This window comes from Mustelus asterias, unplaced genomic scaffold (assembly GCF_964213995.1).
Source record: "Mustelus asterias unplaced genomic scaffold, sMusAst1.hap1.1 HAP1_SCAFFOLD_195, whole genome shotgun sequence".
Classification (NCBI taxonomy): Eukaryota; Metazoa; Chordata; class Chondrichthyes; order Carcharhiniformes; family Triakidae; genus Mustelus; species Mustelus asterias.
In genome coordinates, this window is record NW_027590188.1 from 80062 (window position 1) to 97941 (window position 17880).

Consider the following 17880-nt stretch of genomic DNA (forward strand, 5'->3'; position numbering starts at 1 on the left):
GGATAGATTTGATAGGGAATAGAGCCTGGACTGTTAGTTTACCAGACAAAGAAGTCCTGAGGAAACTGAAACTACTTATTAATAATTGGAAGTAAAACTATGTTTGGTTCCAGGAGAGATGCTGCATTTTGTGAGGTAAATATTTCTAGTGGCTGGGTAGAAAGAGGGAAGTGAGTGACATCAGCGTCACGGGTGAGGGAGTTCCTGAGTACTGGAATTGTCCTATAGATAGCTGGTATTGGGAACTGCCTATATTGAGCTCAAACAACTTAGCTTCTTGTCTGGAACTGAGCATAATTTAAATTATAATTATTAATAACTGGTTATTGAGGACTGACAGGGAATGTCAGCGGTCTCTACCTGTGATGCTGCTGAAAGAAAGCCAAGCCCAATGGAGAAAGAACATTTGCAGATTGCCTGGGCTTGCCTGGACGCGTTTCAAATCTGAATACACAGGTCGAGTAAGAATGAAATACTGGAGATCTGGAACAAAAACAGAAAATGCTGGAAAATCTCAGTAGCTGTGGCAGCATCGTGGAGAGAGAAACAGAGATAACATTGGGGTTCGAACCAAGAGTCATCGTGGACTCAACATTTTTACTCTGTTTTCTTTCATTCAGATGCTGCCAGACCTGCTGGGATTTTCCAGCACCTTCTCTTTATATTTCAAGAATTGAACCGAATTAGCAGTGACTCCGTGTCGCAAATAAATTTCCTGAAATATTACATGTAAAAGGTATGGCTGTAATGAGGTGTTTCTCGGTGCAATTTTATGTGGAAACTTGTATTTATTACAGAGTGTCAGAATATGGGATCGTCTAACACCACCGTGGCTGAAGGATCAGATCCAACATCTTCAACAAGAGTGAAAATGGATGCGGGTAGGTTCAGAAAATAATTAAAATCGTAATTTCTTACAGGACAAAGTTCCAGATTTTGAGCAAGAATCAACGGTTCAAATACAAAGTTAAAAGAGAACAGGGTCTGAGTAGGAAGAGGAATTGAGTGACCATCTAGAGGTTCATCCCAGTCACAGATGGAGGGAGCTCATGAGCTCTGGTACTGTCCAATAGATAGCTGGGGGCTATAAGGTGAATCCAGACAGTGACGAAACCAGAAAATCCCACTCGAGATCAACGGACCTTTCCATGATCTGCCCCTCCCCCGCTCTGATTCTCCTGCCATGTGGGACGGTAAAATACACCCCAACAAACTGCAGCACGGTTTAAACAGTGAGTTAAGATTCCAGCTGATACCACTGGACAAGTCAAATCTCAGGATCGAACCTGGCTCAATTGATACTAACTTTTATTATTCATGTAGTGTTTGGATGTTTACTTTGGATGGCAACTACTGAACTGAGCCACTGACTCCATCCTCCCTGGGTTACACACTGTCTGATCTCACTGACTCCATCCTCCCCGGGTTACACACTGTCTGATCTCACTGACTCCATCCTCCCCGGGTTACACACTGTCTGATCTCACTGACTCCATCCTCCCCGGGTTACACACTGTCTGATCTCACTGACCCCATCCTCCCTGGGTTACACACTGTCTGATCTCACTGACTCCATCCTCCCCGGGTTACACACTGTCTGATCTCACTGACTCCATCCCCCCCGGGTTACACACTGTCTGATCTCACTGACTCCATCCCCCCCGGGTTACACACTGTCTGATCTCACTGACTCCATCCTCCCCGGGTTACACACCGTCTGATCTCACTGACTCCATCCTCCCCGGGTTACACACTGTCTGATCTCACTGACCCCATCCTCCCTGGGTTACACACTGTCTGATCTCACTGACCCCATCCTCCCTGGGTTACACACTGTCTGATCTCACTGACTCCATCCTCCCCGGGTTACACACTGTCTGATCTCACTGACTCCATCCTCCCCGGGTTACACACTGTCTGATCTCACTGACTCCATCCTCCCTGGGTTACACACTGTCTGATCTCACTGACCCCATCCTCCCTGGGTTACACACTGTCTGATCTCACTGACCCCATCCTCCCTGGGTTACACACTGTCTGATCTCACTGACCCCATCCTCCCCGGGTTACACACTGTCTGATCTCACTGACCCCATCCTCCCCGGGTTACACACTGTCTGATCTCACTGACTCCATCCTCCCCGGGTTACACACTGTCTGATCTCACTGACTCCATCAAAGAAAATTACAGCACAGGAACAGGTCCTTAGGTCCTCTTAGACTGACCATGCCGCCCGAATTAACTAAAATCCCCAACCCTTCCAGTGACCCAATCCCTCTATTCCCATCCTATTTATGTATTTGTCCAAATGCCCCTTGAAACTCACTATCGTATCTGCTTCGACTACCTCCCCCGGCAGTGAGTTCCAGACACCCACCACCCTCAGTGTAAAAAAACTTGCCTCGTACATCTCCTTTAAGTCTTGCCCTTCGCACCTTAAACCTATGCTCCCTAATAATTGACTCTTCCACCCTGGGAAGCAGCTTCTGACTATCCACTCTGTCCATGCCCCTCATAATCTTGTAGAACAAAGAACAATACAGCACAGGAACAGGCCCTTCGGCCCTCCAAGCCCGCGCCGCTCCCCGGTCCAGGATTGAATCCTGAATCCAGGATCTCCGCCCAATTTTCCAGCCTATCTACATACCAATATCCTATCCACCGAGCTGTCCCTCACAGCTACGATGCTTTGTTCATTACAACCTATTAACTTACCCCCACCCCCCCATGCCAGACCATGTGATCTCCAGGGAGAGGCGAAAACCCAGAGTGAAAAACCCCAAGGCCAATATGGGGAAAAAAAAATCTGGGAAATTCCTCTCCGACCCCCTGAGGCGATCGAAACGAGTCCAGGAGATCACAATGGCCCCGATCGGAAAATGCTTCCCAACCCTAGTCATTTCCACTTCCACGAACACCATATGAATTCCCTGCCCCCGAGACAGGTTCCCACTATCCGCAGTCTCACTCTGTACTGGCACCAGCAAGATGATCATAGAATGAAGCCTTGAAACGAGAAACCAGGAACAATTAGCCCGCGCCGCTCCCTGGTCCAAACTAGACCACTCTTTTGTATCCCTCCATTCCCACTCCGTTCATATAGCTGTCTAGATAAGTCTTAAACGTTCCCAGTGTGTCCGCCTCCACCACCTTGCCCGGCAACACATTCCAGGCCCCCACGACCCTCTGTGTGAAATATGTCCTTCTGATATCTGTGTTAAACCTCCCCCCCTTCACCTTGAACCTATGACCCCTCGTGAACGTCACCACCGACCCGGGGAAAAGCTTCCCACCGTTCACCCTATCTATGCCTTTCATAATTTTATACACCTCTATTAAGTCTCCCCTCAACCTCCGTCTTTCCAACGAGAACAACCCCAGTTTCCCCAATCTCTCCTCATAACCAAGCCCCTCCATACCAGGCAACATCCTGGTAAACCTCCTCTGTACTCTCTCCAAAGCCTCCACGTCCTTCTGGTAGTATGGCGACCAGAACTGGACGCAGTATTCCAAATGCGGCCGAACCAACGTTCTATACATCTGCAACATCAGACCCCAACTTTTATACTCTATGCCCCGTCCTATAAAGGCAAGCATGCCATATGCCTTCTTCACCACCTTCTCCACCTGTGACGTCACCTTCAAAGATCTGTGGACTTGCACACCCAGGTCCCTCTGCGTCTCTACACCCTTTATGGTTCTTCCATTTATCGTGTAGCTCCTCCCTACATTATTCCCACCAAAATGCATCACTTCGCATTTATCAGGATTGAACTCCATCTGCCATTTCCTTGCCCAAATTTCCAGCCTATCTATATCCTTCTGTAGCCTCTGACAATGTTCCTCACTATCTGCAAGTCCTGCCAGTTTTGTGTCGTCCGCAAACTTACTGATCACCCCAGTTACTCCTTCTTCCAGATCATTTATATAAATCACAAACAGCAGAGGTCCCAATACAGAGCCCTGCGGTACACCACTAGTCACAGGCCTCCAGCCGGAAAAAGACCCTTCCACTACCACCCTCTGTCTTCTATGACCAAGCCAGTTCTCCACCCATCTAGCCACCTCCCCCTTTATCCCATGGGATCCAACCTTTTTCACTAGCCTACCATGAGGGACTTTGTCAAATGCTTTACTAAAGTCCATATAGACAACATCCACGGCCCTTCCTTCGTCAACCATTTTGGTCACTTCTTCAAAAAACACCACCAGGTTCGTGAGGCATGACCTCCCTCTCACAAAACCATGTTGACTATCGTTAATGAGTTTATTCCTTTCTAAATGCGCATACATCCTATCTTTAAGAATCTTCTCCAACAACTTCCCCACCACGGACGTCAAGCTCACCGGCCTATAATTACCCGGGTTATCCTTCCTACCCTTCTTAAATAACGGGACCACATTGGCTATCCTCCAATCCTCTGGGACCTCACCTGTGTCCAGTGACGAGACAAAGATTTGCGCCAGAGGCCCAACGATTTCACCTCTCGTCTCCCTGAGCAGCCTTGGATAGATTCCATCAGGCCCTGGGGATTTGTCAGTCTTTATATTCTCTAACAAACCTAACACTTCCTCCTTTGTAATGGAGATTTTCTCCAACGGTTCAACACTCCCCTCCGAGACACTCCCAGTCAACACATCCCTCTCCTTAGTGAATACCGACGCAAAGTATTCATTTAGGATCTCCCCTACCTCTTTGGGCTCCAAGCATAAGTCCCCACTTTTGTCCCTGAGAGGTCCGATTTTTTCCCTAACAACCCTTTTGTTCCTAACGTATGAATAAAATGCCTTGGGATTCTCCTTAATCCTGTCTGCCAAGAACATTTCGTGACCCCTTTTTGCTCTTCTAATTCCCCGTTTGAGTATTTTCCTACTTTCATTATACTCCTCCAGAGCTCCCTCCGTTTTTAGCTGCTTGGACCTAACATACGCCTCTCTTTTCCTTTTGACCAGTCCCTCAATTTCCCTGGTTATCCACGGTTCTCTAATCCTACCCTTCCTATCCTTCTTTTTTACAGGCACATGCTTGTCCTGTAGCCCTAACAACCGTTCCTTAAAAGACTGCCACATACCAGATGTGGATTTACCCTCAAACAGCCTCTCCCAATCAAGAGCTGCCAATTTCTGCCTGATCCCAATAAAGTTAGCCTTCCCCCAATCCAACACCTTACCCTTGGGACACCACTCATCCTTTTCCATCACTATCCTAAAGCTAACAGAATTGTGGTCACTATTTGCCACATGTTCCCCAACCAAAACTTTGAAGACCTGACCGGGCTCATTCCCCAGCACCAGGTCCAGTATAGCCCCCTCTCTAGTTGGGCTGTCCACATATTGTTCCAACGAACCCTCCTGTACACATTTTACAAATGCCTCACCATCCAGAGTCCCTGCCCTCAGCGATTTCCAGTCTATACCAAGGAAATTGAAGTCTCCCACTACAACAACCCTATATTTCCTGCACCTATCCAGTATCTCCTGAAATATCCATTCTTCCACTTCCCTTGGGCTGTTGGGGGGCCTGTAGTACACCCCCAACATAGTGACTGCGCCTTTCCTGTTTCTAAGCTCCACCCAGAGTGACTCGCTACACGACTCCTCCGAATTGTCCTCCCTCTGCACCGCTGTAATATGCTCTCCAACCAATACCGCTACTCCCCCACCTCTTTTGGCCCCTCCTCTGTCTCGCCTAAAACACTTGTACCCTGGAATATTCAGCTGCCAGTCCTGTCCCTCTTTCAACCAAGTCTCTGTCACCACAACCACATCCAAATTCCTCGTGTGCATTAAGGCCCCAAGTTCGTCTGTTTTACCTGCTACGCTCCTTGCATTGTAGTAGAAGCACTCCAGACCCCCAGGCTCAGTGAGGTCGTCCTCCCCCAGAGTGCTCTTCTTCTTTGCCAGCCTTGTCCCAGCCCCAAGCTCGTCCCCAGCCACCACACTTATAGACCTAATAGTTTGATCCCCACCCCCCTGCCATACTAGTTTAAACCCCCCCCGAACTGCATTAGCAAAGCTCCCAGCCAGGATATTTGTGCCCTTCCAACTTAGTTGTGACCCCTCCCTCTTGTACAGGTGCCATCCTCTCCTGAAAACCTCCCATTGGTCTATGAAAATAAAGCCCTCCCTCCTGGACCAGTCCTTTAGCCAGGCATTCATTTGAACCAACTCCCTATTCTTATCCTCACTGGCACGAGGCATTGGGAGCAGCCCAGAGATGGCCACCCTAGTGACCCTACTTTTTAACCTATTTCCCAACTCCCTGAATTGCTCTCTTAGGACCCCCCTACTCTTCCTATCTACGTCATTTCCACCAATGTGTATAATGACATCCGTTTCTTTATCTTCCCCTTTTAAAATGCCTCCTATCCGCTCGGAGACATCCGTGACCCCAGCACCAGGTAGGCAGACTTCTATCAAGTTGCCCCTCAACCTCCGCCGTTCCAGTGAGGACAAACCAAATTTCTCCAAACTCTCTTATAGCTAATGCCCTCCATACCAGACAACATCCTTTCTGTACCCTCTCCAAAGCCTCCACATCCTTCTGGTAGTGTGACGACCAGTATTGAACATTATTTTTCCCAGCACAGCCTAACTAAGGTTCTATAAAGCTGCAACATGACTTGACAATTTTTAAACTCAGTGCCCCAACCGATGAAGGCAAGCGTGCCTTTGCCTTCTTGACTACTTTCTCCACCTGCGTGGCCACTTTCAGTGACCTGTGTCCCTGTACACCCAGATCCCTCTGTCAATCAATATTCTTAAGGGTTCTGTCATTTACTGTATATTTTCTATCTGTATTAGACCTTCCAAAATGCATTACCTCACATATGTCTGGATTAAACTCTATCTGCCATCTCTCCGCCCAAGCCTCCAACCTATCTATATCCTGCTGTATCCTTTGATGGTCCTCATCGCTATCCGCAAATCCACCAACTTTTCTGTCGTCTACGAACTTACAAATCAATCTAGTTACATTTTCCTCCAAATAGCAAAGTTTCAAGCACTGATCCATGAGGAACGTCACTTGACACAGGCCTCCATTCAGAAACACACCCTTCCACTTCTACCCTCTGTCTTCTTTGACTGAGCCAGTTATGTATCCACCTTGCCAGCTCACCCCTGGTCCCATGCGACTTCACCTGCACCAGTCGGCCATGATGGACCTTGTCAAAGGCCTTACTGAAGTCTATATAAATAACGTCCACTGCCCTACCCTCATCAATCATCTTCGCCACTTCCTCAAAAAACTCGATGAAGTTTGTGAGACACGACCTCCCCTTCACAAAACCATGTTGCCTCTCGCTAATCGGTCCATCCTGCCTGGGTTACACACTGCCTGATCTCACTGTCTCCATCCTCCCCGCGTTACACACTGCCTGATCTCACTGACTCCATCCTCCCCGGGTTACACACTGTCTGATCTCACTGACTCCATCCTCCCCGGGTTACACTGTCTGGTCTCACTGACTCCATCCTCCCCGGGTTACACACTGTCTGATCTCACTGACTCCATCCTCCCCGGGTTACACACTGTCTGATCTCACTGACTCCATCCTCCCCGGGTTACACACTGTCTGATCTCACTGACTCCATCCTCCCCGGGTTACACACTGTCTGATCTCACTGACTCCATCCTCCCCGGGTTACACACTGTCTGATCTCACTGACTCCATCCTCCTGTAGCTTTATACCCTCAAACCCAAATTTTCCATTCACTGTCACCTTGAAGTAAATCACAGTCGGGCTTTGCACAATCGTACCCATAGCAAAGCGGGCACATTCTTTCAATGATCTTAATGATCCTTTGACTGGGTCCCTCATGGCAGACTGGTGCAGGTGTCAGATAGACACCGATCTTTGCACCTGGAAGCGTGCAGTGTCTGTAATACTCATCCAGCTCTTCTCCAGATGAGACAATGGATAGATTTGATAGAGAGGGAATTGCACCCGCACTGTGAGTTTACCAAACAAACAGGTCCTTTGGAAACTGAGACCGGTTATTTATTGCGCAACAGATTACTTTGCTAATCTGATAATTAGAATCTATCCGACACACAGAGGTCTTTGCACGTGCAAGTGTCTGAATGAAGCAAAAAGCTCTTCTCCAGATGACTCAATGGATAGATTTGATAGGGAATTGAGCCTGGACTGTTAGTTTACCAGACAAAGAAGTCCTGAGGAAACTGAAACTACTTATTAATAATTGGAAGTAAAGCTATGTTTGGTTCCAGGAGAGATGCTGCATTTTGTGAGGTAAATATTTCTAGTGGCTGGGTAGAAAGAGGGAAGTGAGTGACATCAGCGTCACAGGTGAGGGAGTTCCTGAGTACTGGAATTGTCCTATAGATAGCTGGTATTGGGAACTGCCTATATTGAGCTCAAACAACTTAGCTTCTTGTCTGGAACTGAGCATAATTTAAATTATAATTATTAATAACTGGTTATTGAGGACTGACAGGGAATGTCAGCGGTCTCTACCTGTGATGCTGCTGAAAGAAAGCCAAGCCCAATGGAGAAAGAACATTTGCAGATTGCCTGGGCTTGCCTGGACGCGTTTCAAATCAGAATACAAAGGTCGAGTAAAAATGAACTACTGGAGATCTGGAACAAAAACAGAAAATGCTGGAAAAACTCAGTAGCTGTGGCAGCATCGTGGAGAGAGAAACAGAGATAACATTGGGGTTCGAACCAAGAGTCATCGTGGACTCAACATGTTTACTCTGTTTTCTTTCCCTCAGATGCTGCCAGACCTGTTGGGATTTTCCAGCACCTTCTCTTTATATTTCAAGAATTGAACAGAATTAGCAGTGACTCCACGTCACAAAGAAATTTCCTGAAATATTACATGTAAAATGTATGGCTGTTATGGGGAGTTTCTCGGTGGAATTTTACATGGAAACTTGTATTTGTTACAGGGTGTCAGAATACGGGATCGTCTAACACCACCATGGCTGAAGGATCAGATCCAACATCTTCAACAAGAGTGAAAATGGATGCGGGTAGGTTCAGAAAATAATTAAAATCGTAATTTCATACAGGACAAAGTTCCAGATTTTGAGCAAGAATCAACGGTTCAAATACAAAGTTAAAAGAGAACAGGGTCTGAGCAGGAAGAGGAATTGAGTGACCATCTAGAGGTTCATCCCAGTCACAGATGGAGGGAGCTCTGGTACTGTCCAATAGATAGCTGGGGGCTATAAGGTGAATCTAGACAGTGACGAAACCAGAAAATCCCACTCGAGATCAACAGACCTTTCCATGATCTGCCCCTCCCCCGCTCTGATTCTCCTGCCATGTGGGACGGTAAAATACGCCCCAACAAACTGCAGCACGGTTTAAACAGTGAGTTAAAATTCCAGCTGATACCACTGGACAAGTCAAATCTCAGGATCGAACCTGGCTTAATTGATCCTAACTTTTATTATTTATGTAGTGTTCGGATGTTTACTTTGGATGGCAACTACTGAACTGAGCCACTGACTCCATCCTCCCCGGGTTACACACTGTCTGATCTCACTGACTCCATCCTCCCCGGGTTACACACTGTCTGATCTCACTGACTCCATCCTCCCCGGGTTACACACTGTCTGATCTCACTGACTCCATCCTCCCCGGGTTACACACTGTCTGATCTCACTGACTCCATCCTCCCCGGGTTACACACTGTCTGATCTCACTGACTCCATCCTCCCCGGGTTACACACTGTCTGAACTCACTGACTCCATCCTCCCCGGGTTACACACTGCCTGATCTCACGGACTCCATCCTCCCCGGGTTACACACTGTCTGATCTCACTGACTCCATCCTCCCCGGGTTACACACTGTCTGATCTCACTGACTCCAACCTCCCCGGGTTACACACTGTCTGATCTCACTGACTGCATCCTCCCCGGGTTACACACTGCCTGATCTCACTCACTCCATCCTCCCCGGGTTACACACTGTCTGATCTCACTGACTCCATCCTCCCCGGGTTACACACTGTCTGATCTCACTGACTCCATCCTCCCCGGGTTACACACTGTCTGATCTCACTGACTCCATCCTCCCCGGGTTACACACTGTCTGATCTCACTGACTCCATCCTCCCCGGGTTACACACTGTCTGATCTCACTGACTCCATCCTCCCCGGGTTTCACACTGTCTGATCTCACTGACTCCATCCTCCCCGGGTTACACACTGTCTGATCTCACTGACTCCATCCTCCCCGGGTTACACACTGTCTGATCTCACTGACTCCATCCTCCTGTAGCTTTTTACCCCCAAACCCAAATTTTCCATTCACTTTCACCTTGAAGTAAATCACAGTCGGGCTTTGCACAATCGTACCCATAGCAAAGCGGGCACATTCTTTCAATGATCTTAATGATCCTTTGACAAGGCCCCTCATGGCAGACTGGTGCAGGTGTCAGATAGACACCGATCTTTGCACCTGGAAGCGTGCAGTGTCTGTAATACTCATCCAGCTCTTCTCCAGATGACACAATGGATAGATTTGATCGAGAGGGAATTGCACCCGCACTGTGAGTTTACCAAACAAACAGGTCCTTTGGAAACTGAGACCGGTTATTAATTGCGCAACAGATTACTTTGCTAATCTGATAATTGGAATCTATCCGACACACAGAGGTCTTTGCACGTGCAAGTGTCTGAATGAAGCAAAAAGCTCTTCTCCAGATGACTCAATGGATAGATTTGATAGGGAATTGAGCCTGGACTGTTAGTTTACCAGACAAAGAAGTCCTGAGGAAACTGAAACTACTTATTAATAATTGGAAGTAAAACTATGTTTGGTTCCAGGAGAGATGCTGCATTTTGTGAGGTAAATATTTCTAGTGGCTGGGTAGAAAGAGGGAAGTGAGTGACCATCTGGAGTGACATCAGCGTCACAGGTGAGGGAGTTCCTGAGTACTGGAATTGTCCTATAGATAGCTGGTATTGGGAACTGCCTATATTGAGCTCAAACAACTTAGCTTCTTGTCTGGAACTGAGCATAATTTAAATTATAATTATTAATAACTGGTTATTGAGGACTGACAGGGAATGTCAGCGGTCTCTACCTGTGATGCTGCTGAAAGAAAGCCAAGCCCAATGGAGAAAGAACATTTGCAGATTGCCTGGGCTTGCCTGGACGCGTTTCAAATCTGAATACACAGGTCGAGTAAAAATGAACGACTGGAGATCTGGAACAAAAACAGAAAATGCTGGAAAATCTCAGTCGCTGTGGCAGCATCGTGGAGAGAGAAACAGAGATAACATTGGGGTTCGAACCAAGAGTCATCGTGGACTCAACATGTTTACTCTGTTTTCTTTCCCTCAGATGCTGCCAGACCTGTTGGGATTTTCCAGCACCTTCTCTTTATATTTCAAGAATTGAACAGAATTAGCAGTGACTCTGTGTCGCAAATAAATTTCCTGAAATATTACATGTAAAATGTATGGCTGCTATGAGGTGTTTCTCGGTGCAATTTTATGTGGAAAATTGTATTTATTACAGAGTGTCAGAATATGGGATCGTCTAACACCACCGGGGCTGAAGGATCAGATCCAACATCTTCAACAAGAGTGAAAATGGATGCGGGTAGGTTCAGAAAATAATTAAAATCGTAATTTCATACAGGACAAAGTTCCAGATTTTGAGCAAGAATCAACGGTTCAAATACAAAGTTAAAAGAGAACAGGGTCTGAGAGGGAGAGGAATTGAGTGACCATCTAGAGGTTCATCCCAGTCACAGATGTAGGGAGCTCATGAGCTCTGGTACTGTCCAATAGATAGCTGGGGGCTATAAGGTGAATCTCGACAGTGACGAAACCAGAAAATCCCACTCGAGATCAACGGACCTTTCCATGATCTGCCCCTCCCCCGCTCTGATTCTCCTGCCATGTGGGACGGTAAAATACACCCCAACAAACTGCAGCACGGTTTAAACAGTGAGTTAAGATTCCAGCTGATCCCACTGGACAAGTCAAATCTCAGGATCGAACCTGGCTTAATTGGTCCTAACTTTTATTATTTCTGTAGTGTTCGGATGTTTACTTTGGATGGCAACTACTGAACTGAGCCACTGACTCCATCCTCCCCGGGTTACACACTGTCTGATCTCACTGACTCCATCCTCCCCGGGTTACACACTGTCTGATCTCACTGACTCCATCCTCCCCGGGTTACACACTGTCTGATCTCACTGACTCCATCCTCCCCGGGTTACACACTGTCTGATCTCACTGACTCCATCCTCCCCGGGTTACACACTGTCTGATCTCACTGACTCCATCCTCCCCGGGTGACACACTGTCTGATCTCACTGACTCCATCCTCCCCGGGTTACACACCGTCTGATCTCACTGACTCCATCCTCCCCGGGTTACACACTGTCCGATCTCACTGACTCCATCCTCCCCGGGTTACACACTGTCTGATCTCACTGACTCCATCCTCCCCGGGTTACACACTGTCTGATCTCACTGACTCCATCCTCCCCGGGTTACACACTGTCTGATCTCACTGACTCCATCCTCCCCGGGTTACACACTGTCTGATCTCACTGACTCCATCCTCCCCGGGTTACACACTGTCTGATCTCACTGACTCCCTCCCCGGGTTACACACTGTCTGATCTCACTGACTCCATCCTCCCCGGGTTACACACTGTCTGATCTCACTGACTCCATCCTCCCCGGGTGACACACTGTCTGATCTCACTGACTCCATCCTCCCCGGGTTACACACCGTCTGATCTCACTGACTCCATCCTCCCCGGGTTACACACTGTCCGATCTCACTGACTCCATCCTCCCCGGGTTACACACTGTCTGATCTCACTGACTCCATCCTCCCCGGGTTACACACTGTCTGATCTCACTGACTCCATCCTCCCCGGGTTACACACTGTCTGATCTCACTGACTCCATCCTCCCCGGGTTACACACTGTCTGATCTCACTGACTCCATCCTCCCCGGGTTACACACTGTCTGATCTCACTGACTCCATCCTCCCCGGGTTACACACTGTCTGATCTCACTGACTCCCTCCCCGGGTTACACACTGTCTGATCTCACTGACTCCATCCTCCCCGGGTTACACACTGTCTGATCTCACTGACTCCATCCTCCCCGGGTTACACACTGTCTGATCTCACTGACTCCATCCTCCCCGGGTTACACACTGTCTGATCTCACTGACTCCATCCTCCCCGGGTTACACACTGTCTGATCTCACTGACTCCATCCTCCCCGGGTTACACACTGTCTGATCTCACTGACTCCATCCTCCCCGGGTTACACACTGTCTGATCTCACTGGCTCCATCCTCCCCGGGTTACACACTGTCTGATCTCACTGACCCCATCCTCCCCGGGTTACACACTGTCTGATCTCACTGACTCCATCAAAGAAAATTACAGCACAGGAACAGGTCCTTAGGTCCTCTTAGACTGACCATGCCGCCCGAATTAACTGGGCACAATATTCCTAGAGTCATAGAGGTTTACAGAATGGAAAGAGGCCCTTCGGCCCATCTTGTCCATGCCACCCTTTTTTGTTAACCAATAAGCTCGTCCCAATTGCCTGCGTTTGGCCCATATCCCTCCATACACATCTTACCCATATAACTTCTAAATGCTTTTTAAAAGACACAATTGTACCTGACTCCACTCCCATCTCTGGCATCTTGTTCCAGACACTCACTACTCTCTGTGGAAAAAATTGTATCTCTCCCCTCTCTCCCTAAACCTATGCCCTCTAGTTTTAGACCCCCCCTACATTTGGGAAAAGTTGCCCCTCATTAATTTACAGACTCTATAAGATGTCCCCTAAGCCTCCTACGCTCCAGGGAAAAAAGTCTCAGTCTATGCAGCCTCGCCTTAAACCTTAAACCATCAAGTCCCAGTAGCATCCTCGTAAATAATCTTTTTTGCATTCTTTCTTGTTTAATAATATCCTTTCTATAAGAGGGTGACCAGAACTGCACACAGTATTCCAAGTGTGGCCTCACCAATGTCTTGTACAACTTCAACAAGACGTCCCAACTCCTTTATTCAATGTTCTGACCAATGAAACCAAACATGCTGAATGCCGCCTTCACCATTCTGCCCACCTGTGACTCCACTTCCAAGGAGCTATGAACCTGTTCCCAAGATCCCTTTGTTCTGTCACTCTCACCAACGCCCTATCATTAACTGAGTAAGTCCTTCCCTGGTTCGATCTACCAAAATGCATCACCTCGCATTGATGTAAATTAAACTCCAACTGCTGTTCATCAGCCATTTGAGACGTGGTCTTCCCAATTCCCTGTAAAACTGAAGCATAATATCCTTTTATCTTCAAGTCCCCTCAAAATAAAGGACGATATTCCATTCGCCTTTCAATGACTTGCTGTACCTGCAAATTATTTTTTTCTGACTCATGCACGAGACCACCCAAATCCAAATGCATCAGAATCCTGCAGCCATTCTCCTGTTTAGTAATACTGTTTCTTTTATCCTCCCTGCCAAAGCAAACAGATTCACATTCTCCCACATAATACTCCATCTGTCAGTTTTACTTACTCACCCATGCACAACCTCCTTATATCCTCTTCACAAGAACCTTTTCTACCGATGTTTGTATCATTTGTAACTTTAACCTTGATGCCTTCACTTCTCTCGTCTATTTCATTCATAAAAATTGTAACAAGTTGATGCCGCAGCATAGACGCTTGCAGCTTTCCACTGGTCCCAGCCGGCCAATCGGATACAGCACCCATTCATCAATACTCTGTTTTCTACCAGCCAGCCAATCTTCTATCAATACTATTATGTTACTCCCTGCACTGTCACCTTTTATTTTCCACAAAACTTTGATGTGGCACCTCCTCAAATGGCCTCTGGAATCCAAGTGCAGCATGTCTACAGGCTCCTCTTTATCCACGGTGTCACTGATCCTTCAAAGAACTCCAGTAAATTAGTTCAGCACGATTTCCCTTTTCATGTTGACTCTTCCAGATTTTCTGAGTTTCTCTGAGTGTCCAGGTATAACCTTCTTAATCGATTTGAATGCTTTACCTGTGTCAGATTATAGGTCTCTATAAGATCCCCCCTCAGCCTTCTAAATTCCAACGAGTACAAACCCAATCTGCACAGTCTCTCCTCATAATCAACACCCCTCATCTCTGGGATCAACCTGGTGAACCTTCTCTGCACTCCCTCCAAGGCCAATATATCCTTCCGCAAATAAGCGGATCAATACTGCACACAGTATTCCAGCTGCGGCCTCACCAATGCCCTGTGCAGATGCAGCAAGACGTCTCTGCTTTTATATTCTATCCCCCTTGCGATATAGGCCAACATCCCATTTGCCGCCTTGATCACCTGTTGCACCTGCAGGCTGGGTTTTTGCGTCTCATGCACAAGGACTCCCAGGTCCCTTTGCACAAAAGGGGCTGGATAGGTTAGAGGTGGAGAGATTCTTTCCACTTAGAAAGGAAGCTAGAACTAGAGGGCACAGCCTCAAAATAAAGGGGGGTCAGTTTAGGACAGAGTTGAGGAGGAACTTCTTCTCTCAGAGGGTGGTGAATCTCTGGAATTCTCTGCCCACTGAAGTGGTGGAGGCTACCTCGTTGAATATGTTTAAATCACGGATAGATGGATTCCTGATCGGTAAGGGAATTAGGGGTTATAGGGATCAGGCGGGTAAGTGGAACTGATCCACTTCAGATCAGCCATGATCTTATTGAATGGCGGGGCAGGCTCGAGGGGCTAGATGGCCTACTCCTGCTCCTATTTCTTGTGTTCTTATGTTCTTATTAACAGTGGATGTTCATGGATTTGGAGCTAAGTTCGTTCTTGGGATAAGGTCAAATAAGCTTTCACTGAATGTTTCTGTGTTCCCAGAAGGTGTTTGATAATACGGTTCACAGGAGGCTTCAGTTGCTTCTTGTAAAGTGAAGTGTAACAACATGGATAGAAACTCATTGACGTGTTTATTTTTCTCCATTTGTGTTCACAGATCCAAACTCCACAATCCCTCAGTTCCTGACAAACTGTGATGATTACCAGTTGTTCCAATTGACAAAATTCTACCGGGACAGACTAGTGCAGGCGATGGAAGGAGGAGTGGATGGAGTCAGCTTAACGTTAACATACGAGAGGATTTTCACTGGACAAGAACATGGGGTAAGTGGGAGGAATACAGAATTAGTTTGCATTATTCCTATCAGTACACAACTTTCCGGATATATTGACAAATGATGGTAAAAGAGCAGGTTCTGTCCAGATAATCTTCCAGCAGACAAGGAATCACACGCTGCACTGATAATGGAGTTATTGACTGATAATATTCCTGTCTTTAAGTCTACACCAGACCCAGGTATGAGGAGAGGGAAACTTCACAGCTCGACTGCACTCGCCACGCACGGGGACAGCAGCTTGGCTGCACTCACCACGCACGGGGACAGCAGCTTGGCTGCACTCACCACGCAGTTTATTGGGATATTACTGGGTCTACTCAGGTGCTTGTGTAAACCAGTGTTAAAGGAGCCCTTGCGAGATCAGAGCTTTAAAACACCATTCTTAGAAACCCTACAGCACAGAGAAAGGCCATTCGGCCCATCGAGTCTGCACCGACCACAATCCCACCAAGACCCTACCCCCATATCCCTACATATTTACCCACTAATCCCTCTAACCTACGCATCCCAGGACACTAAGGGCAATTTTAGCATGGCCAATCAACCTAACCCGCACATCTTTGGACTGTGGGAGGAAACCGGAGCACCCAGAGGAAACCCACGCAGACACGAGGAGAATGTGCAACCTCCACACAGACAGTGACCCAAGCCGGGAATCGAACCCAGGTTCCTGGAGCTGTGAAGCAGCAGTGCTAACCACTGTGCTACCGTGCCGCCCCATGAAACATGCTTTGATTTCACTGTGGCAGTTTGTATATTTCGTCAAAACCAATTTGTTTTGCTAAGGCCCTTTATAGAGTCATAGAGATTTACAGCATGCAAACAGACGCTTCAGTCCAACTTGTCCATGCAGTCCCATTTTCTAACCCCTAAGCTAGTCCCAATTGTGCCTTTTTGTCCCATATCCCTCTATACCCATCTCATGTAACTCTCTAAATGCTTTTAAAAGACAAAATTGTACCCGCATCTACTACTACCTCTGGCAGCTTGTTCCAGACACGCACCATCCTCTGTGTGAAAAAATTGCACCTCTGGACCCTTTTGTATCTCTTCCCTCTCACCTTAAACCTATGCACTCTAGTTTAGTCTCCTCTACATTTCGGAAAAGATATTGACTATCTAGCTAATCTGTGCACCTCTATTTTATAGACCTCTATAAGATCACCCCTCAGCCTTCTACGCTCCAGAGAAAAAAGTCCCAGTCTATCCAGCCTCTCCTTACAACTCAAACCATCAAGTCCCGGTAGCATCCTAGTAAATCTTTTCTGCATTCTTTCTAGTTTAATATACTTTCTATAATAGGGTGACTAGAACTGTACACAGTATTCCAAATGTGGCCGTACCAATGTCTTGTGCAACTTCAAGACATCCCAACTCCTGTATTCAATGTTCTGACTAATGAAACCAAGCATGCCGAATGCCTTCTTCACCACTCTGTCCACTTTTTCAAGGAGCTATGAACTTGTGCCCCGAGCTCTCTTTGTTCTGTAACTCTCACCAACGTCCTACCATTAACTGAGTAAGTCCTGCCCTGGTTCGATCCACCAAAATGCAACACCTTGCTTTTATTTAAATTAAACTCCATCTGCCATTCGTCAGCCCACTGGCCCAATTGATCAAGATCCCGTTGCAATGCTAGATAACTGTCTTCACTATCCGCTATGCCACCAATCTTGGTGTCATCTGCAAACTTACTAACCATGCCT

The 17880-nt window shown here is 47.2% G+C and overlaps 1 protein-coding gene across 6 annotated transcripts in view; it reads left to right on the plus strand.

Annotated features, from left to right (window-relative positions):
- The window catches only part of LOC144485487 (NACHT, LRR and PYD domains-containing protein 3-like), a 190384-nt gene that overhangs the window by 54271 nt on the left and 118233 nt on the right, over positions 1–17880 (plus strand). For 3 of the 6 annotated variants that reach the window (XM_078203618.1, XM_078203620.1, XM_078203621.1), the window contains 3 exons: positions 8920–9003; positions 11506–11589; positions 15994–16160. In XM_078203618.1, coding sequence (XP_078059744.1) covers positions 8920–9003; positions 11506–11589; positions 15994–16160 — 335 coding nt within the window. Of the gene's footprint in view, positions 1–797; positions 882–8919; positions 9004–11505; positions 11590–15993; positions 16161–17880 lie in introns of all 6 variants that reach the window. The other 3 variants (XM_078203616.1, XM_078203617.1, XM_078203619.1) reach the window with 2 other exon arrangements.